The following is a 24380-nucleotide window of genomic DNA, read 5'->3' on the forward strand; positions in this document are numbered from 1 at the left end:
AAAAGTCCAAATTTAGATGGCCTGGATCAGAAAAATGAATCAAATTTGACAGAATACGCACGATTGCTATTATCTTGCAAACAGACCGGTGGAGCACTAACTCAGGATGCTAACAGTAGGCCATCTGATATACCGATTGACTATGATCAACCATCGACTAGTAGCAGAGCCGGCCCAAGGCATAAGCGAACTGAGCGGCTGCTTAGGGCCCCATGGCCACTAGGGGCCCCCCAAGAGTGCACGAAATGAATGAGTGACTTTCGTTTTATGTTTGTTTGTTGGGTTATGGATAAGGGGTGGGACAAAACATATGCCCATTTATCATGTTATTTCTGGCCGCGATACATACTCTGGCGCCACGTATCTATACTTATCTAAATTTACAAAATATATGAATTAATTAGTCTTTCACACTGACTGCAACAGATTACCGCTTTAGATACAGTACACCCAGCCACCACCAGGCGCTTCCCATAACAGCAGACATCATCAGAGATACACCAGCGTCATGTAAACAGCTGACAGGTGAGCCATTGCAATGGTGGAAATCTCAGGCATACGGACATTCTTCTGTCCAAGCTGGACCAAGATATTTGTGTTTCAGACATCCAGCTCCCCCGAATTTTCCGCTAGTTTCTTCCTCACAGATGCGCTTTCACTTCGCTATATCGCTCGCGCGTGCCCGCGGGCAGTGCTGTGACTTAAATGTGCTTAAACTTTTTAATTCCGCCAAAATATGTATTAGATAAAGATATCAATAGGGGGTGAACATATAATTTAAAAGGCCTTGCGTTTATTTAACCCTTACAGATTTTGGCAAAGTCTTGTAGATGGTATTTTGACAAAAAATATTAAGGTAATTAAAAAATCTTTTTAAATAGATGAGTAAATAACTGATGTTCTCCACTACTGAAAACTTCAAACGCGATCAGAGGAGTCTGTTCTCACCTCTCAGAGCATTCTGATCAGTTAAAGAAAAAATATTAATGCATTAAAAATATTACAAATATTTAATGCATGATTGTTTATTTAAAATAAACCAGGGCTAAGCATAAAATGTTTTCATGTTTTCATAAAATAAGTTCATCAAGTTGTAATAAGTGTTTTAAGTTTACAGAAAACTAGAAAGCAATAATTGACTATTTTGACAGTGTTTTCTTAAATGCATATTCCACAAAATTGAGATTCTGCTGCTATGATAGAGATGACTGTGATTTTCAATCACAAACTGCTCTTTGCACATCAGCATTGTTAAGTTGTTTGACAGCTGTGCGCTTGTTTTACATTGTTGCAATTTTATAAACATGCTGTCATTAAAAGAAAAGCATCAGCCTTTTGATGCATTTTTTCCTTTTTGCATTTTTTTATTTTATTTTTTTATGCATGATTGGTTTTCTTGTGATCTGTTGATTTATCGCAGAATCACTGATATCGTGATTGAAGCAACAGTGCACAGCACAGCAGCAAAACGCTTCATAAACTTGGTGATAAAAAATAAGCTTCTGATTTATTCATTTGTTTCAAATTTCTTATTACACAGCCATTAACTATGGATGGTAAATACACTGCAAAATGATTTTCTTTCTTCTAGATTTTGTCTTGTTTCTTGTCCAAATATCTAAAAAAAATTTAACCGATAAACATTTTCTAGACAGATTATAGTCAAAATTATATGCAGTATTTTTTCATTAAAAAAGCTCAATAATCTGCCAATTAGGGTAAAAAAAGAATATTGTTTTGGTTTTAAGTAAGATTATTTTACTTATCTCATTGGCAGATTAATTTGTTCACTTTACAGAAAAAAATTCACTTAATTTAGAATTATTTCTGAAACTTATTTTTTTTTTCTAGATATTTAGTGATATGCTATATGCAAATACGTCTACAAAATGCTTCCTGATTTAATTTGAATTTGATGTAAATAGTTTAAGCTATTTGAACTACAAAATGTGTTCAACATTTATCCATTATCCATTTATCAGTGTTAACATTTATCCATTTTTAAAAATTATCTTTATTGTCACTATTTTTGACTGTTTGGCAGCGTTTTGTGACTGAATAATAATAATAATAATAATAATAATAATAATAATAATAATAATAATAAGTATGCTATTGGCTACTTCCAGCTGTATTTGTTTCTGTCAACATTAATTAAAGCTTAGATTAATGTTTTGTGTCTAATTGTTTAGTTTTGTGGCATCAATAGGCAGTTGATCAATAGGCATTGTTTCTGCAGTATAATATTTGGAATTGTCTTAAACATTTATGATTTAAGCAACACAGCCAAATAAAATCGATAATGCATGTTTTAAATTTACAGTGTGCAAATAAATCAAGGATCGACGATAATTTGTCACATTGTTTGCACCAAGGGGCCCCAAATAAATCCTGCTTAGGGCCCCCTGAAGGCTTGGGCCGGCCCTGACTAGTAGTGCAGTAGATAATACGTGTAATAACAAAACAACGCATCCGTCAGTTGACGATGATCTGCAACCATCAACATACGATATTGTTGAACCTTTAGGTCAACGACATATCGACATTGATACATTGTTGAGAGATGGTGGTGATGTAAACGAATATCATGTTTCATAGGTCTTTGAATATGAGAGAAATAAGATCTCAGGATTTAGCGACATTCCACATACGTTTACACGTAACCATGGATGACATAGTGTCATTCGCTAGACATATTGGCGGTGATGGTAGTGTTATCAATTTATGCCTTAGAACCCCCGCTCTGAAATCCGATGTAAATGCTGTTTTCACACAGAGTAATAATTATGAAGTTAATCTTTTTACAGACCAAATTGTAAATATTCTACAGAGCGATGACCATTAGCAACTAACGATGCTGTCGAGATTGAAGCAGATGTTGTAATGAGCAGACTAGGAGGCGGTCAACCTCGTCGTAAACTTACTGATTTGGCATTTGATCAGGTAATCAAAGAAAAAAGACGAACTTATTCATACCTACAAACATATCAAACAAACTATGCTTCTCTATATGTCTAGCACATTTTCTAGATCCTGAATTAACAGAGTGTGAATTAGAAAACCGTGCATCGATCATACACAATAAAGCTGGTCTTACTATCCAAGATGATGTAGGCCTTCATGACATCGCTAGATTTGAACGACTGTTTGATATAAAAATAGTTGTTTTTTATAGGACTAACACGGGTGTGTTACAAACCTACGTAAATAACAGAGAGCCACACCTTAAAACAGTGTTCCTTTATTACAAGACGTTCATCATTACTACATGATTCTTAATTTGAAGTCTTTTATAGGCGCTAGCTATGTATGTGAATTCTGCTATAAAGGGTTTGCGTACCTTAGACACCATCAATGTGATTACGTCTGCAACTTCTGTTTCGACAGCGAATGTTACAAATATCCTAAAAAACCATCCATTGCCCCGATTGTTTGCGTTATTGCAAATCGGCTTACTGCTACGATGCTCATAAGAAGCCGGTGCTTAAAAGAGAACAAGTGCCGACGTTATAAAATACTGCAAAGATTGTGGTAGACGTTACGAAAAGTATAAATCTCAGCACGAATGCTCCCCGATCCGTTGCGTGGCATGCTGTGAAGAACTTACCAATGCTGGGATACATGAATGTTTTATGAATCCTGAAAGAATCAATAACCCTCAGAAAAAATATGTTTTTTACGATTTTGAGACTTGTTATGAAATGGGGACATGTGGTTAATTTTGTCTGTGCGATAACTTTTTGTGGTGCAAGATTTGTAGCTGCAGGAACTGACTGTGTGGAAAAAACTATTACACATTTCAGAAAACCCAAATACAAAAGCTACTGACTGCATCATAGCTCATAATGCTTCCAGATTTGACTCCTTTCTAATTCTTGAATATTACTGCAAAGCTGGTCTTAAAATGGACATCATCATGCAAGGATGTAAATTAATATTTATGTTCGATGATACGTTTAAACAACGTTACATCGATAGCATATCCTTCATACCGATGGCACTATCTAAGATGCCAGCTGCATTAAATCTAGCCACAACAGAAAAAGGCTACTTTCCGCATCATTTCAATAGAAAGAAAATGAGAACTATATCGGCGCAATCCCAGACAAAAAGTTCTATGGCTATGACAACCTATCTGAAAAAGATCGAGCAAAGTTCGATGCGTGGTACACTACTGCTTCACGCACGGTCTTTAACTTTAAGGAGCAGTTGTACCACTATGGCGAAAATGATGTTATCTTGCTATGCGAAGCGTGTATGAAATATCGTGAATCGTTCATAGAGTGTACTCAAATTGATCCGTTTAGTTTCAAGACTCTTGCAAGTTGTTGTATGGGTGTCTTCAAAACTCATTATCTCAGAGAGAACACTGTGGCTCTAACCCATATAATGCGTACATTCACCAAAATAAGACGTTCTCAAGCGTATCGATTGAATGGTTGGAGTATGTAAAAAATTCTAGAAACGTTGACGTTCATCATGCTCTGAATCATGGTTAAATGCAAATCGGTAAATTTTTCTTAGACGGTATTATGAACAGGGCGGGTCTAGGTATGCTCTCGAATTCAACGGTTGTTTTCATCACGGTCATCATTGCCGTTATGAACCCCACAACCTAAACCGCCTGTCGGCTATCTCATATGGCATTCTCAGAACTCGGTCTGACGAAAAGGTTGAAATTCTACAAAGTGTTTATGGTATGAAAGTAGAGGTTATCTGGGAATGTGAATTGGCTAAAATGAAGCAGACAGACACTTCAGTGATGGAAACCAAGAGATGCTCTTTTTGGTGGTCGCACAAATGCTTACAAGTTGTATCACAAAGTGGCCGATGGCGAGAAAATTAGCTACCTTGATTTTACCTCTTTATACCCGTTCTGCCAGTCAAGAAAGAGCTACCCTATAGGACACGCGGAAATAATTTTCAATGATTTTCAACCGACTGAAAATTATGACGGCCTTATCAAAGCCACTGTGTATCCGCCACGTAAATTACTACATCCGGTCCTCCCTTACAGATGCAGCGGTAAACTCATGTTCCCCTTATGTCGAACCTGCGCACATGCGAAAAACCAGACATCAAGCTGTGGTCACACGGTTGTATGAAAGGGCTCTTTTGGGTGGTGGGTCAGTATTGAACTTTTAAAAGCGATCGAGAAAGGTTATGTAGTAGTCAAAGTCGACGAAGTTTGGAATTTTCCTGAAAGGTCGGACAAGTTGTTTAGCGAATACGTTAAAACGTTTTTGCATTTGAAACAGCAAGCATCCGGTTACCCTTCAAACGTCGTCAGCGATGCTGAAAAAGACGCTTATATCCGCAAGTACTACGAGAAAGAGGGCATTCAACTTGACCCATCAATGATTTGTCATAACCCCGCACAGTGGGCCATAAACAAGCTGTTGTTAAATAGTTTATGGGGGAGGTTCTCCATGCACGAGAGCTTGCCGTCCACAAGGCTTATGCATGACCCTGAAGATTTCACCAGGATCGTTTTTGGTGCAACTGATAATTTAAAATATCTCAGATGATGTAGCGCTCGTCCAGCATCAACTGCCTCAAGACACTCCTAGTACTACTCGCGACATTAATGTGTTCATAGGGGCGTTCACAACAACGTTTGCCAGGTTGGAAATGTACAATCTGATGGACAAACTCGGCAATCGTTTGTTATACTCTACACAGATAACGTTATTTTTGTATCTAAGGACGGCAACTGGATGCCGCCTCTCGGTGATCATTTGGGAGAGCTGACGGATGAAATAGGTGATGGTGATTATATTACTGAGTTTTGTTCCAGCGGTCCCAAGTCAAACGGGTACCGTACCGCCGTGGGTAAGGTTTGCATGAAAGCTAAGGGTATAACTCTGAATGCTAAAAATTCCCAAGCAATAAGATTAGACACATTGATTGGTCTGGTTGAAGGGTATGTGACATCCGGTGATGACGCTCAATACATTTTAGCGCAAGCTGACAACATTGTCAGGAATAAAAACACCTCACGCTGCTCAACAAATCAGTCGTTAAAAAGTTCAATATGGTGTATAACAAACGTAGACTTTTACCGGATTACACGACTCTGCCTTATGGCTTTTAATTCAATGTACAGAGGAATGTGTGAAGCGGTTGATTTTGATTTCAGGCTTCAACATCCGTTTTCATGTGTTATAAGCAGACCATCCAATTCTGGAAAGTCCTTTTTTGTAAAAATGCTTTTGTGATATATTTGTGCATGTGATAAAACAACTTGTTAATTATCGACGATATGATGAAAAAGCTAGTGGAAATTCCGAGATTGAAAAAGCCTTCACACAATACGTCCACCATCGTAATCTCTCTGCAATTCTTATCGTACAAAATTTGTTTGTTCAAGGCAAATCCAGCAGAACCATCAGTTTAAACACAAATTGTTTTTTTGTTTAAAATCCACGTGATGCAAATCAAGTAGCGGTGTTGGGTCGGCAGATGTATCCTGGTAACACAAAATATTTTATGGAATCTACCAAGATGCCGTCAAGAGTCCTTTCGGCTATCTCATGATAGACTATAAAGCTTAAAACTCCAGAACAATTTCGTCTCGGAACAGGATTGTTTTCAGATCGCCAGGTGGTCCTCCAGAAAAAAAGAAGAGCGTAATAACGAACCATGTCCGCGAGACTATGTAAGCATCTACCTGTATTAAAAATGTTACATAAATCTAGTCCAAAACAAAGACGACTTATTCTACAGTCAGCGTCTGACGATCTCATTTTAGCGCTGTGTGAACTCGCTCTCAACATCTTATACGGAGTTATCCCAATCAACAGACAGCAATACAGAAAGTTGAAAAAGAAGAGGGAGGAGATAAAATTCCTTGCTAATAAAAAATCAACATAGCGGCTAAGAAAAAAGTCTTTAATCAGACCGGTGGGTTTCTTTTACCGCTCCTAAGCGTCGCTGTACCATTTATTTCAAGTTTGATCACATCTAGACGAGAGTAAAGGATGGAGTATGCTGAGAAAATGTATCTCGTACCGCACAATCAGCTGATAAAATGCAAACAAGCACTCGCAAGAACATTCAACAGGTCGTAGAAAACGATCTTGATACGGCTATAAGAAATATTTTACTCAGGACCGATTTGGATCAATGTGAAAAAGTTTAAACTTTACTCAAACATCTTAACCAGATATTTAACAATTGTTAAGCTAGGCGAACGTGAGAGTAGTGTTTTAACACTCTCGCTACCACCATCAGAACATCATAAAGTTAACTCTGTCAGATACATGCTGAAGACAAGTTGAAAGATGATGTGATGTCTGAAGTTCTAAAGAACGTACAGATGAACGTGTAAAAAACAGATATATATTAGACAAAATGTCTAAGGCTAAAGATCTCAGCTCTGGTCCGAGTCTGGTGAGTTTGTGTTTAAGGGAAAACCATACCTGGTTCACACATGCTCGATTTAATAAACAACGTTACAGCACCGCAACAAGTACGAGATGACAGAAGACCTAAAGGTGGACAGAGTTTCTTCAAGCATGCGCTGAATTAAACATTCCTTTTTCGACTGTACCAAACCAACAAGTTAGAAGCAAGATTATTACTTAAAAAAACAATCCTATTGACGATGCTCAGCAGACTCCTAAAAAGGGTCGTAAAAAAGAAAATCACATCAGGACACAACTGCGGATGAGGACATGTTTAATTCAGATCGCGATAACGGTCGATGGTTGGATTATTAACGTCAACATGTTTCGTGATCTTTAAATATTTTTATGTATGTGTATCACTTTCTTGAAATAAAATTCAACAAAACAGATGATGATTGTGATTTTTCATTTGTCATTAAAATCATTCATGCATTATGGAAGAGTTACAAGTCTGAACACAATGGGTACACAAATACATGTTATCTGCAAACATTTAAATTTTTTTTTTTACAAAAAGTTCAACCATTTTGTCATTTTTAACATAATTTTCACTATACATATTCATCACATGGTTATAGTCACGACCCCTAGACAGATGATACAAGAAAAAAACAAAGTGATGACCACATACATTTGACATAAAATCCTGGACACGTTTTGTAGAATATCTTGTCACTGTAGTATTCATTAAAAAGTTTTGATGGATATTGGAAATCCTTCACTGTCCGGTTTGTTGCCAAAACTGTCAAAAAAACATCCGATACCATCTCGCATAAATAAACCGATAGCCAGTGTTCCCCTGGCAAGTCGGAAGGGTGTGTGTTAATAATAACCATAGTCGGTAAGTTTGTTAACGGTCTTTCAGGTAGTTGATCAGATGGTAGAGTTCAGAGAAAATGAGTGTTACATGTAATTTTATCCATGATAGCGTTTAGCTGTATGGTGTCATAACCGATTAATAGTAATCAACCAGAATCTGCCTTCGATTAGACACCTCAATGATGCTGTCAAACACTGAGTAGATGATGAGGTTGATGGTATGCGGCAATGCTTGTCTGAAACAGGCTTCGAGTCTGATATTTCCAGACTTGATAAGCGATACGTGTTGACCACAGTCTTCGTCCGGTGCAAGGTTGAATGCCTTGAGGGAATATCCCCTGGCAAATTCAGATCTGTTGATAGACAGAGCGTGGTTTTTAAGATGCCTGCCGGTAGCTGTTACGAGTTGATAATATTCTCGTACCACAGAGCCGTCTGTAAAATTGTACGAGAGGTTTAGCAGGAATTTGTTGACCATCGACAGATGGCCAAGAACTTCAAATCGTAATTTGAGGGGTTTTTATCATAGAACCGGTAAAGGCATCGTTATCGGTCATCCCCAAGACGATTGATTTTGGTAGAGTACCCAAAAATAGATTTTCCTGATTTGAAACTCGGGCTCCTTGTGGTATGGAGAAATTTTTCAGGCAGACCCTGTCAATCGGATACTTTGCATTGGTGGACAGCATGGCCTGAACATGGGCCAGCCGCACATTCGGTGCGACTGTCACTTTCTTGACAAATAGGGATGCAGACACAATCTTTAATTTATAGGCTACGTCATCACTCCACATCAGACAGAACTAGTCTTTACCTCTGAACATGCGTATTTTTATATCGACGCCATGAGCATTAATTTTTCTTGAAAGAAAATATCGCTGTGAATAGGAGCCATTAGATAGACAATCTTGCTCTTGGTTGTGTATGATGCCTTTTCGTCAACCCCTGGTTATTGCCAGCTGGATCTTAGTCATCCATGTGCCCGGCCGTTCTTTGATAAAAAGACCTGTGAAATGAGATTCCAGCGTGTCTTTGCTGTAGTTGATGAGACTCTCGATCATACATCTGTACGGGTGGGTGCTCGAGCTTTGGGAGATTAATCGGTCTCCGAGACTTACGTCAACTTGTGAGAAAATTGTGGCAGCAGGGTAATTGATTAAACCAACTTTTACAGGATCTGCTATTTCACCGCCATTAGGCTTTGTGATTTTAAGTCTTAGATGCATCAATGTATTATTTATATCGATGTATTCCTCACCGGACCCTGCTATAAAAAACTCCAAAGGCGACGAATCCGAGATGGCCGACAGAGGAGGTACCTCCACATACATATTCTTCTCTATAGCCGTCTGTGTTAAAGGTACTGTAAATAGGTCAAGCTCCGACTTAATACACTCTCCGGACATGCGATGCAGTAGCGCCATGTTAGAAAATGGTGTTTATGTCTCTCTTAGCGACGGTGTTTCGTCTCACACTCTTCCTACGCTTCCTGCGTGTAAGTGTCGTTTTCTTGACTGTGCGCTTTTTCTTTATAGGGCGACAACGCCTCCTGACTCCTGGTGGTTTAGACATTCTCTTATGGGCCATAACTATGAGCCCTGAACCGTCTTGTTGTCTATCATCACGAGCTCTTGACAGCACGTTTGAAATAACATCCGATGCTATGTTTTTTGCAGCCGTTTTCAAGTGAGGTTTAGCAATGTTGAACCCGGTTTTTAACAACGGGACCGCCATCCTAAACAGGCCTCTGAATAGTCCTCCCTGGCCTGACCCGTACATGACGGCACCACCTGCATATCCGGGAGCCCGCCTCCAGCTTGATTTTGGTAGTAGTTGACATAATTGTTGATTTCGCCGCGGTGTGTATTGTAATAAGACATTTTAAAGACCCGAATGTCTCACCGGTCTAAAGTGTAGTTTCACAAAACTTTACCTTGATCGTTTTTGATCGTCCTTTATTTCTATGTTTATGTCTGTGATAATCGATTTGTTGACCGATGCGTAATGTGGTTTGTCGTATCTGACACTGACGATATCATTGTTTTCACTGGTTATATGTACACATCTTAAAAGGGGCACGTATGAATCACCAACTGATTGGTAGTCGATGATGTCGGAGTAGACATATAATGTGTAGAAACCTCAATTGATGTCAGTTTTATGGGGAGCATATGTGGTGACGGTCTTAGTAAAATCTGCTTTTTCATGGTAGGTCGAATGACCTAGTCCCTCTCCAGGTTTCACTCCTAATATGGCGCCTAGTTTCTCATAGAAACCTATAGATACGCTAGGTTTTGCCACCAAATTAATTTTATTTTTTAATTTATCATAAAACAATAGCCCTGATGGTTTGATAACCTCATTTATAATTTTGATCACGGTTGGTATATCCTTGTAGTACCCTCTGGGTATTCGAACCCGCCTCGAAACAAAGAAATCAGGAAGATCTTTAAGTACTTTTGTTTCTAGTTTTTTTCTCTCTTCATTATCAGGGTCGGGGTACGTGTCTAGGTTAAACATGCCATCATCGTCAGTAATGTTATACCAGCTTCTAGGATATTCAATTTCAGCGAGACCTACTTCCCAATTACCTTTCAGGTGTATAGTTTTAGACAAAGTCATATAACTAGATATACGATTTTCAGGATATACAGATAAAGAAGCGTTACACGGGAGCGTAACATAGAAACCATTGTTATCCATAGCTAGATTGTACAATAATAAACAGCATAGAAAAAGAAATGGGTAATTTAAGTTTTTTGCAAATCCATCAGAGCTTTTTTTGTCTTTTGGCGTGATGGATCATAATAAACATTCTTCATTAAATCAGACATGCTTCTGTTTTGCCAGTTCTCAAAGAATAATGCAAAACATTGTTTGTACGCGTCTTTTTATTTAAAGCAAGGAAACATACATGACATGAAATGATTACATAACGACTTTACAAACTGTCTAGGTAGCATAGAAATTGTACACAAGATGACATGTCTTTATCTAGAATGTAAGTGACCAAAGATTCAACAATTTCAGATATGTTATCAACATAATTTTTGGTAGCGACACATAGGTAGACATACAGAGGACATTACCGACTCCAAACCGATCAGATACTTCAGACATAGCTTCTAGAACTCTTCTAATCATAAAACACGTTGGTTCAGTACCGTTAACACAAACATTAATCATATTGTCCCATGAACTATCTAGAGTTTTCACAATCTTCATTTCATTCTTGTAATTTGCTACCCATCTGGACTGAGATAATCGGTCATCATTCGTAGCATCGTTAATGACTTTACATAAAAGACCATTTAACTGATTTTTGTAGTACTCTTTTAAAAGCTTTCAAGTATCTTACTAGGTTTACATGTATTTCCCATTGTGGAGTTTCAGCCGATTCGAGGTCTAGTCACTGCGGTACCAGAAATCGACAGCGTTGCTGACGATTTTCTCACAGGAGTCGTCCAGAATCTTGGTCCTGATGTCTTCCAGTCTTGTGACGATGAACGGTTCGCTCCTCAATTCATGTAGAATACCCAGGACAGTCCCGTGGATCATCTGAGGCTGCGACTTTAAGCCAACATGCATCATAACCTGTGACACAGCTGTGTGGAACTCAGGTTTGATCAGTTTATTGACGAGTGTTCCAAAGTGTGAGTCGAAGTAGAATGGTGATGGTTCAAACAGGCAGGTGTGTTGCGGCTGGCTGGGGTGGTCGATAGCACAACCCTCCCATTACTTTTTCAGCTGAGCATCGATGATGTGCTGCATGAGCACCGTGATGAGTGCTTTTATGATCTTGAAACCGGAACTGCAGAAACACCCGTCCGTGACGTCAAACTTTGCATGATCATCTTTTTTGTACTTGTTGGTCAGGTATGTCAGGTTACGGTATCCTAGTTCGGTGCAGAATTTATCCAGCCAGTTTTTTTCATCGTTGTCCGGTTCAGAAGATTTGAATATCTCAAAACACGGTAAGTCACGGTCTAATGCAGAAGCTCCGAATTTCGGAAAGCATGGTACGGCGTTGTCATCAGAAGGACCCGAATTGGTATCCTCGGGCCTGAAGATGGCAAATTCTGAAGAGTGTTGTTGAGACATGCTGTAATACTGTGGTGGCCACTTGCCAATTAGGGCTTTTTATGCTCGTAGTAGATGGGCGGAGACAATTGCGAATGATCTCTCCCGCGGCGCACAGACCTCTGGGGGTGAAACAGCTGAACTTTAATATTTCTGTATAGATCATTTAAATCACATCATTTGAACAATTGGTTTATGGATCCAAAATGTCAGCCATCTTGTCAGCGTCTCTCCAGAGGATGGGTAGAACCATTTCATATCGTTCGTTATGCTCGTCAGCATGTATTATTCTGGAACACTCTCGAAGCTTTGTCTTGTCATCGCATAAGAATATGTAAATGCAGTCTTCAGGGTTGTTTTCACAGTTGTTTCCAACCACTCGAAATCGATTGTTTGGTTTTTCAGAATCCCACTCGGTGCGATAAACAACGGCTCCTGTTTAGAATTATGGACATCTGGCCAGACATGTTTGTAGAATAAGATCCAGTCTTTAACCGTCAGGACCAGACAGGGGTCCTGCAGAGTGTGTGGTTCTCCAGATTCCGTTATGTACAAGGTAACAGAGCGCAGCTTTTTGTCAAATAGGTAATGACAAATAAGCTCGCTGGGCATAGCAAACTCATTTTTCACGTATCGCTTATTCTCGTGAAGAAAATTTGTCAGTATTAGGTGGTCGCCGATTTTTCTTCCATGACAATAGGGTTACCGTTCAAGTCGGTATTGACCTCGTCGCTCCAAATCTCACCGGGTCTGCTAGTGCTCACTTCAAAGGTCGACATGGCTTTGACATAACAGTCAACCTATAACTGGGTCTATATATATATATATATATATATATATATATATATATATATATATATATATTATATATATATATTGTTGCAAAGGGCTCTTTATTCACCCTTATTAAGGACTGTGGACTGTTGCTGCCCCCTTGTGGAAAGACTGAGTATGTTTAGAATGTTCCAGAAAGTTTACCATACGTGTGTCAGTCGGTAATATTCTGCAGAGCATGGAGCACATGAGAAACGTCCTCCTTTTCTAGCGGTGTTATTTAATTGTGTGCGTGCATCTAAATAACCACCACACACACACCCCCCCCCAACCCCTATATGTCTGTGAGCGTTACCTCGGACCTAATGGCTTCGGTGGAGTTCAGGTAACACATCACATCCTTAAACCAACCCTTGAACCAAACTGTAACCCATGTAGTTACCTTATATAACCAAAATAATTTCTTAGTAACTTACAATTCAAAATAATATTCGAATGTTATATAAAATTGTCCCATAGTTGTTTGAAATGTAAACCTTGACATGACTGATTTACAAATGGGTGCTGCAACTGACAAGAAATTAAAGTAAAATACACAAATAACGTTGCATTATGTCATAAATTCGTGCATCTTATTTGATTTAACAGTCAAAAAGAAGACTTGTGGATTCTGTACAACACCAAAATATTGAGTTAGCTCTTTTTAAGAATTAACTTTTGTGTGGTCTTAGAATCCTCTTTTTGTCCTACACTGTAAAAAAATTAAATGATCGATTAGTCATGACAGCATCTGTTTTTAGTTCATTGTAACTTATTAAACTAAGTTAACCATGTTCTAACTTAATTTTATAAGTTACACAAGCTTTTTAAAGTCAGTTTAACTTAAGTTCAATGGACCCATAAAGTTAATTTGATTCAACTTAAAAATTTAAGCCAACCACAGTGTATGCAGTCCAAGAAATATTTTTGCCACTTGTTTAAAGTATTTATTTAAACTGCACTGAAATAACAGAATTATTGAGATTCTTTAGGGACAACTTAATTGTTTTACTGTATGTTTAATTTGATAAGTTAATCAATTTGTGTTGAGACAGAATGAACGAATTGTGCGGAATCCTGCATTTTTTACAGTTTTTCAGAAATGACCAACCTTCACTAAACCTCTAAAATAAAGCATTTTTTGAATTTTTTTCTATTTTGACAAAAAACAACCTCACCTTCATCATAAACCAGTCTCTGTTTTCCTAAAAAAAAGATGGGTTCCACACAATAGATTTGTGTTTGAACAATATGAAAAAATTAAATTAACTTATTAGTTTTTACAACTTTAGATGGATAGAACATAAAACAATTAAGTTGTCCTGATGAAATCTCCAAATTTGTGTTATTTCAGCTCATTTTAAATAAGTAGTTTGAACACTCGCTTTTGACTAAAAATGCTGAAGGTGAATAAGTGTGAAAAAAAATGCAGGGTTCCACACAATTCATTTATGTTCTCCCAACACAAATCGATTAAGTTAACTAAACACTTTTAACAAATTTATGTGGATTGAACATAAAAAATTAAGTTTCAATGAAATCTCAAGAATTGTGTTAATTCAGCTTATTTTAAATAAGTAGTTTGAACAAGCAAAAAAATAAATATAAATATATGTATATATATATATATATATATATATATATATATATATATATATATATATATATATATATATATATATATAGTGTGTGTGAACTAATAAGTTAATGTATTCGCTAATCAAGAACTAGCATTAACTACAACATCAGTCACAAGTCATGAGTCAATAAAGGCTACCCTGATTACTTGTTAGTACATGTCTGTTAAATAATGAGCTAAGATGAGCTCATGATCTGTTAATGTATATTTATGTAATAACTTTACTTGAAGGGGCACATTATTATTAACTCATTCTTAACTGTTTTTCAAGGTAAACACACACTAAACGGACATGAATGATCATTATGTGTGTGAATGAGTTATTGATAATGTGCTCCTCCAAGTAAAGTGATTACATAAAAATACATTAACAGGTCATGAGTTCATGTTAGTTACATTTAGCAAAACTAAAGTGTTCTATAATACATTAATTAACAAACATGTACCAACAAGTAATTAAGGTAGCCCTTATTCACACATTTGAACATGTGAAATTCTGTTGTACTGCGAAAAGGAGCAGGATTAAACAAGTTGATTAGATATTAAAAAAGGTGAGTGATAAGTCCTTATTTTACATTTCCTTACAGAGAAGTCATTTTGAACATTGATTGGTCTCACACAGTTACATTATGTGATTTTGCAGGTCAGAGTACATCAAGCTTGAACTCTGCAACGCGACAAACTGCAAAACTTGTTGCACGAGCTTGCGTTTCCGGTCTGTCACATACGCTTGCATATGAATGGAAGTCTATGGGGTGAAAAGTGCAGTGTGACGTAGCTTTACTCATGTTAAAGTTTGTTCTTGATTACTGCATGCCTCATAATTGATTGCTGCCTTGAATTGAAACTTTTAATTTATTATTATTTATTAACTTTTACATTATTATTCGTGTGCTGCTATGTGTGTATGTGTTTGGGAGCATTTGTGTTGAAGTGTGCGTGTGTGTGCCTGTAGACTTTATGATGTAAACAAGGCCAGAGTGAGACTCCTTTTCAGCCCTGGAGTTTCAAACCTTAGACTGGAAAATGGAAAATTGTTTACAGACATTAATTGTTATACATTAAGTACAAATACAGGTGGGTTAGGGGCAGGTTTGGTGGTATGGGTAGGTTTAAGGGTGGTTTAAGGTTGTAAGGATGGTTTAAAGTGTAATTATAAAAGTACTTACAGAAACTAATTACAGATGTAACACAGTCCTTAAACAAAAATAAAGAATAAAATATTGCACTGTTATCCGCAAGCCTTTTTAACCACAGTATTACTTTCTAATGATGGCTTCATGCCCCCCCCCCCCCCCCCATTTTAGCCTTCTGATCAAGTTGAGTCAGATTTATTAATGTAGTGAATCATCAGAATTTAATAATTGTCTCAGAGCATTTTTCATGGAGGAGGTGGAATATTCATTAATATTAATATTAATAATTCAAATTCTTATATTCACTCAATGACAATCCTACCTGCCCATTCTAATGTGTTGGGCTTATGGTGCTTGGTAACGTTACGGGGCCTGGCTCTTTACTGTTAGCAGCAAACTAGAAAAGAGGCTGCTGCTGCTGATGAGCTACAGTACAGGAAATAGTACATAAACGGCGGTTTTCAGAGATCGTTGTTTTGCACTGCAAAATAAAAAATAGAAATTGTGACGCTATGGTAAAATAAATAAATAAATGAAAAAAAGTGCGACTGCTGAGAGTGCCCTCTCTGCCCAAAAACTCCCGGTCCTCCCGATTAGCCAATCCGGGCCTGGATGTAAACAGGATTGGCTAATCGGCTAATTTATAGTATTTTTCAGCTGTTAAAATGGTCACGGGTCAAGTATAATCAACGCTATCTCACGACAATTTGTAGCTTTTTGATTTAGTGGCTAATTTGTATTTAATTTAGATAATTTAGTACGATTGGTTTATTCCCCAATGACGGTTGGGTTAAGGATGGGGTTTGCTGCCATGCCTCCTTTTGAAAATCGTACCTTTTCTTACGACTGAATCACTAAACTGACTAAAATAGTTACGTTTCCTTGTGAGATCAGGCTGGTATAATAGATATCTGCAAAATTCCAATATTGTGGATATCTAGCATTTATGCTTTAAGTACTGTACATGTTAAATACAGTACTGTAAAATAAAGTGCAACCAAAGGCTTTCATGATGAGCATAAGAGAACTAACATAATATCAATCTTCCCATTTCAGATCTCCCCTCCAAGTGAGAGCATTGTCGTCACCAACCCCTGGCACCCATGGTGGCAGAGATATCAGCCAATTGGGTACAATCTGTGCTCCAGATCCGGAAATGAAAATGAGCTGAGAGATATGATCACCAGATGCAACAATGTTGGGGTAAATTCAGCAACAAATAGAGTAGAACAAGCTTATCACTATACTTATTTGTTGAATTCAGACTGGTCTGTTGTTGTAGGTGAACATTTATGTTGATGCTGTCATCAACCACATGTGCGGAGCTGGTGGTGGATCTGGTACCCACTCAAGCTGTGGTTCATATTTCAATGCCAACAACAAGGACTTTCCCACCGTTCCATACTCAAACTTGGACTTCAATGATGGCAAATGCAACACTGGCAGCGGAAACATTGAGAACTACCAGGATGTCAATCAAGTATAGAATAACAACATACACATTTCAAACTCTTGTTTATCATACACTCTCAGAAATTAAGGTACAAACGTTTTTCAAAAGGTTTGTATCTAAAGGGTCCATATTGGTAGTCTAAAAGGTATATTTTAGCACCTAAAGTGTACATAAGAAGAGCTTACCATTTGAAAAGATATTACCTCAGTCATCTTTTGTGCCCTTATTTCTGACAGTGTATAGCGTGGACTCTTGTTTTGGGAGAACAAACTAATTCTGTGTAATTCTGGTAGGTGAGGAACTGTCGTCTAGTTGGTCTGCTGGACTTGGCTTTGGAGAAGGACTATGTGCGTGGTAAGGTGGCCGACTACATGAACAAGCTGATTGACATGGGAGTTGCTGGATTCAGAGTGGACGCCTGCAAGCACATGTGGCCTGGTGATCTGTCTGCTGTTTACGGCAGGCTCCACAATCTCAACACTAAATGGTTCCCCTCTGGCGCCAAACCTTTCATCTTCCAAGAGGTATTTACGGTATTCACTACCTGAAAAAAAAATCATTATAGAGGTGGCAAATACGGTAGTGACTTGTAAGCTATTGGGCATGTTATTAGGTTATTGATCTTGGTGGGGAGCCCATCACATCAAGCGAATACCATGGAATTGGAAGGGTGACTGAGTTCAAGTATGGTGCCAAGCTGGGCAATATCATCCGCAAATGGAATGGAGAAAAACTCTCCTACGTCAAGTAAGTCGAGCTGAGCGTTTACATTTCAGTTAGCACATTAGCATTAACATTAGCATTTGTGTTATTTGAATCACAGTTAGGTTGCAAAAAAAAAATTTTAAGGGTAAGCAGTAGAATTATTATTCATTTAGTTTGTTTATTCAAAACACAGATTCATCAGAAAAGTGATTGTTTTTGTTATTGAGCACTTTTGTTATTTATTGACACTGATTTGTTCAAAAAATGAAATGAATGACTTTAAATGAGCAATTGAATCATTCACTCAGACAATTCAACAATGAATTGTAAATAATCCTAATTTAAAACTGTGGTCCCACTGATTATTAAATGTCCTTAACTAATATGCACTTACATTAAAATATAAAAAGCAATGTACTTAATGTTTTCATAATGTATTGCAGAACACTTCTAGTGCTATTGAGGTGGTATACAGGTGGGTTAGGGGCAGGTTTGGTGGTATGGGTAGGTTTAAGGGTGGTTTAGGGTTGTAAGGATGGTTTACAGTGTAATTATAAAAGTACTTACAGAAACTAATTACAGATATAATTATTTGCATGATGCATCATTTACTCAATAGCTTAATAGTGTTTAGTTTAAAACACTGATTCATTCAAGAAAAAATTTACTTTTTTAAGTCATTCATTCATTTTCTTTTCGGCTTAGTCCCTTTATTAATCTGGGGTTGCCACAGCGGAATGAACCGCCAACTTATCCAGCATATGTTCTACAGATGCTTTATTTGGAACTATTTACAATGACATAATAAAATAGAATAATTACTCCATGTTAGCTTCTTACACTGAACAATAGCCTAAAACAGAATAAGAAATAAATACTTAGCGTAATATTACATAAATATGTAAATAGTTTTATGCAATACAATGCTGACAGATGCACTGCTCTTTTTTTCAGGAATTGGGGTGAAGGCTGGGGCTTCATGCCTTCTGGTAAAGCTCTGGTGTTTGTTGACAACCATGATAACCAGAGAGGACATGGTGCTGGAGGAGCATCTATCGTGACATTCTGGGATGCCAGGTTCTTTAACTTACAAATCTGCAATTGCATGGTGAATAAAACCTAAACTAAATTTTGATGCATGTTCATTTTCCACTTTCAAGACTTTACAAAATGGCTGTAGGCTTTATGTTGGCTCATCCATATGGATTTACCAGAGTGATGTCCAGCTACCGGTGGGATCGCAACATCGTTAATGGACAGGTGGATTATCACACTTTAAGTGAGACAAAAGCTAACCTGTCTTTCAAAACTTAATGATGAATTTTTTTTTTTGCTTTTAATTTTTATTACTCAGGACCAAAATGACTGGATCGGGCCTCCCAGCAATGGTGATGGATCCACCAAACCCGTTCCCATCAACCCTGACTCTACCTGTGGAGACAACTGGGTTTGTGAGCACAGATGGCGTCAGATCAAGTGAGTTACTTACCTAAGATGCATAGCAAACATGTATTACACCTGCTGACATATTATAACATTCAAAGTTTGGGGTTAATGTGATTTTTTTACATTATATTGTCTTGATCAAGTTTCAACTACACTGAAAAAATGATGTCTGCAAAATTGTTGCAAACAATTTATATCTGTGGAGTTTAAACAAACAAATTAAATTTAGTAACGTTCAACTTCCAAGAAATTCAAGAAATCATCTTTGAATCTTTTTTTTTTTCTTAGAGTATAATGGATCAAAATTAGCAGTAAAAACATTTATGCATCAAATTTCATACAGTTCTTTGTATGTCTTATATCTTATCATATCATATCTTATAATATGGGTTGAACAAACTAGTAACTAAGCTGCAGAATATGTTTCGGGTTGACTAAACCAATCAAGTCCAACCTAGTTTAGATCAGGTTAAGTGGTTTCACAAAGCTTGGTATAAACTTTAGATGTTAACATAGGGATTAACTGTTAACTGTGGACCACACACAGCTGAAAAGTGACACATGCACCAAACAGCCAATCACATGACACATGAGAGAGCCAGTCAGTGCAACTCACTTCTCTGTTGAAGAATAGGAGATATCATTAGCTGACATATAATGAATTGAAATACATTTACAAGGTAGGAATAAACACTGTTGATGCAGTTTGAGAAAGCAACTAACTGTAAAACTAATATTATTATAACCACGTATGTCAACTGAATTTAATAATGTACAGTTGATGTCAGAATTATTAGCCCCCCTGAATTATTAGCTCCCTGTCTATTTTTTTTCCCAATTTCTGTTTAACGGAGAGAAGATGTTTTCAACACATTTCAAAACATATATTTTATTAACTAATTTATAATAACTGGTTTCTTTTATCTTTGCCAGATGACAGTAAATAATATATTTGACTAGATATTTTTTCAAGACACTTCTTTACAGCTTAAAGTAACATTTAAAGGCTAAACTAGGTAAATTAGGTTAACTAGGCGGGTTAGGGTAATTAGGCAAGTTATTGTATAACGATGGTTTGTTCTGTAAAATATATAGCTTAAACGGGATAATAATTTTGACCCTTAATGGTTGTTAAAAAATTTTAAACTGATTTTAATCTAGCAGAAATAAAACAAATAAGACTTTCTCCAGAAGAAAAAATTCTATCAGACATACTGTGAAAATTTCCTTGCTCTGTTAAATTCAAAAGGGGGCTAATAATTCTGACTTCAACTGTAGGCTCACAAACAATTTAAAATAGCATATATTAAAAAAAGTTTTATGTAACTATTTTAAGTAGTAACTAATGTTAATTTTAAGTCATTTATTGTTATTAAACGACAATTCAAAACTTGACATAACCATGCAATATTCTGCAATAACAGCACTCGTACAGCCTCTTCACCCTTTTGTGTTACTCCACTCACATGGAGTGCCAAGGAGAGGGCTAAAGTAACTTACTACATTTTAACAGATATTGTAGCTGTTGGACAACATGATGTACTTTTTAGGCGAGAATGTAGTTGTTTAGATTGCAACTATGCAGTTTATTTATAGGGATAGTATATTTTAAATATGTTTGCATAATTTCGGAGATTCAGCGTATTGACGGCCATCAGCTTGTCATATTGAGCAGAGCAAAGGAATTGGCAGTTGACGCCACAAAATTGCAACAAAAACAGCATAATAATGAGCAACGGTTTTTGCTTTTCTGACCAGCTGCAGATGTTAATTGTGGAAGAAAGTAGTTCCTTGTACAAAAGAGTTTTTGAGACTCTATGTCTGATTTCTTTTTTTATATACATGATTATGCCGTCGAACTGTATAAACGTATTATCACACTCGTAGCAGTGCAATGTATATCACCTCCCAGCAGTGTCGATATACAGCCATATCGTACTGCTACGAGTGTGATATTGCTCATATATATAAGGCTAAACTGAATGGTCTTTAAAAACTAAAATGTTGTACTTCAGATTTTTATTTTTTTAAATTATGAAATAATTTGAAGGCACAATAAAATCCCAAATTTTCTTCCAGAAACATGGTGATCTTCCGTAACGTTGTAAATGGTCAGCCATTTTCCAATTGGTGGGACAATGGAAGCAACCAAATCGCCTTCAGCCGTGGAAATCGAGGGTTCATTGTCATCAACAATGATGACTGGTAAGAATTGATTATTTAAAGAAAAGTACAATATGTGATCACTAAACCAGTTTAATGGTGCACATGTATATTTGTGGGAATAGGCATTGTATTCATTGTATGTGTCAAAATTATTCATTTTTCTTTTATGGCAAAAGTCATTGCAATCATGTTTCATTAATATATTTAGTACATTTTCTACTGTAAAAATATCAAAACATAATTTTTGCTAAATAATATGATTGCTTAAAACTTCATTTGAACACATATAAAGGTGATTTAGAATATTTAGGAATTAATTTTGGAACTTTCAGATTTCAGATTTTTTAAATGGTTGTATCTCGGCCAAATATTGTATTTTTCTAATAAAACATCTTTTAATGATAAGCATATTTATCCAGCTTATAGATCATATAAATCTCAATTAAATAAATAAATACATTTTAAAAAATGCACTCGGTGATGTTTTTGTGGTTCAGGGTTTTATAGCTACAGTTACTGTTTCCAGCAGCACACCATTGATAATGTTGACTTTGTGCTCTAGGGAGCTGAACGTGAGCCTGAGCACTGGCCTGCCTGGAGGAACCTACTGTGATGTGATCTCTGGTCAGAAGGAAAACGGAAGATGTACTGGGAAACAGGTGAATGTTGGAGGAGATGGAAAAGCTTCCTTCAGAATCAGCAACCAGGAGGAAGACCCATTCATGGCCATTCACGCAGACTCCAAACTTTAATTAATGCTTATTTAAATAAACAAGAAGCATGCAAGATATATCTGATGTCATTTTTTACATGGTTTTGTCTTGTGGGTGCCAATTGCAAAAGTTAGTGGTATTTATTAGTATTTCCAGTTTTAGAGTATTATTAATTAATAATGTCCATAATATAACAGTTGCGCACATCAGCTAAAATGTCATTGGGTAATACTTTGCTTGAAGGGGGTGTTTATAAGACTGTCATGACACCTTTATAATAATGAAGTAACACAGTTTCTGTATGCGTATGACAATTGTCATTAACCATTATTAGCTCAGTTATGCCATTTTAAATTCAAGGATGACATTGTTTGAGATGTCTTTGTTATGAAATCTTGACATAAACAATTACATCCTACCCTGTCTAACAACTTGACATCACCTGGGGTCCGTTCTTTGTTCCTCGCTTAAATTATCTGAGATGATTTTGCAGATCCAGGATGTTTTAATCTTGATAACTGATTTCTGACTAATTTGGTTTTACAAACAAGTTCGCAAATTAGATTAAAATGTCTGGATGAACTGATTTGAGATCGCTGCGTGTGTTGTGAAGGACAGATCTATCAATCCTCGAAATCATGATCAGCAATGCAATGTTTAGCTGACAGCACAGCAGTGTAAGGACATCATCTGATTAATATTCAATTATCCACGTTAGCAAAATGATATAAAACTCTTAGTAAACTGTTTGTAATCATGATATAAAATAACTTTCCACATTTGCTGTGGGCTGCATGCTCTATACTGTCATGTGTCAAGAGTATTTAGCCATAATTCAATTTTTTACTTTTACAACAGATTTTCTTTATTAGCCATTTCAAGTTTCTTAATAAATGGTTGTCTAAAATAGTTTGCAGTATTTTGAAAAGTATTTTGATGTTGCTAAAGTTGTCTGCAACTTTTGCGAAGCATCAAATCACTGGCATATTATCTGTCAAAACATGTGCGTGACTGCATATAGTATTATTCATTTCCTTTAAAAAAAAACAAATTATAATATTGGCCATGTCTATTACAAATTGTAACAAAGCTGGGTTGGTACCTTACAATGTATATAAATGATAAATGTTTTTAAGCTATTTTAATATTTAGCACATTGTATGTATTTTATAGGTTACTACTGTAAGAAAATATCAGCATTGAGTACATACTTTCAATATTACCTTTGCTTGAAATGACCTAATATGAAATAAGCCTGCTGCCAAGCAGGTTTGGGCTACCAGACCTGTGTCTATAACATCAACTCTTGGATGAGTTTTAGGGTGCTTTCTCATCTGTGGTTCGCTTCATTTGGTCCAGACCAAGGGCAGCAAATGATACATTGAAGCATTTTTCTACACTTCTGGGTCCCTTTCAAACCACACTGATTGCTTTGGTCCGAACCAGTTGAAAAGCCACATCACTCATTGACCAGATGTTACTGAATGTATTTCCTAAACTGCCTTTCGATTGGTCAGAATTAACGTGCGAGAAAATGCCAATGTATCTCCCACAAGTACACAAACCAGCAGACACAAAATGATGCTTTTGACTATGGAGGGACGACTATGCTGGCTGATTGTGTCCCTGGTCATAGTATACTATATACTTTTGTATACACATCTTTAGACAAACTACGTTTTAGACAAACAATGTTTTAATGCGTTGCAAATGACGGATGCACAAAACAAATACACTGTTCCCATTTACTGTGACCTTTTATGTGAAGCTGCTTTGACACAATCTACATTGTATAAGCGCTATACAAATAAAGGTGAATTGAATTGAATTGAATTGAAGATTTACCCATGCGTCAGCAGGCAGTTTTTGTTATGTTTATTATTTAATATAGACTGAGTGAATAGTGTATTAAATAAGCTAAATTGAATGAGTGTGTATGAGTGTTTTCCGGTACTGGGTTGTGGCTGGAAGGGCATCTGCTGCATAAAACGTATGCTGGAA

At 36.8% G+C, this 24380-nt stretch overlaps 1 protein-coding gene across 1 annotated transcript in view; it reads left to right on the forward strand.

Moving 5' to 3' along the window:
• Positions 1-22452, forward strand: part of amy2a (amylase alpha 2A) — a 42052-nt gene extending 19600 nt beyond the window's left edge. The window contains exons 2-11 of the mRNA XM_056474229.1: positions 13426-13467; positions 16953-17099; positions 17179-17376; positions 17643-17873; positions 17963-18096; positions 19009-19131; positions 19215-19314; positions 19409-19530; positions 21580-21705; positions 22229-22452. Of these exons, the coding sequence (XP_056330204.1) occupies positions 13426-13467; positions 16953-17099; positions 17179-17376; positions 17643-17873; positions 17963-18096; positions 19009-19131; positions 19215-19314; positions 19409-19530; positions 21580-21705; positions 22229-22418 (1413 nt within the window). The 3' untranslated portion in view covers positions 22419-22452. The remainder of the gene's footprint in view (positions 1-13425; positions 13468-16952; positions 17100-17178; positions 17377-17642; positions 17874-17962; positions 18097-19008; positions 19132-19214; positions 19315-19408; positions 19531-21579; positions 21706-22228) is intronic.
• Positions 22453-24380: the final 1928 nt, after the last annotated feature.

Source organism: Danio aesculapii, chromosome 2, assembly GCF_903798145.1.
Source record: "Danio aesculapii chromosome 2, fDanAes4.1, whole genome shotgun sequence".
NCBI lineage: Eukaryota > Metazoa > Chordata > Actinopteri > Cypriniformes > Danionidae > Danio > Danio aesculapii.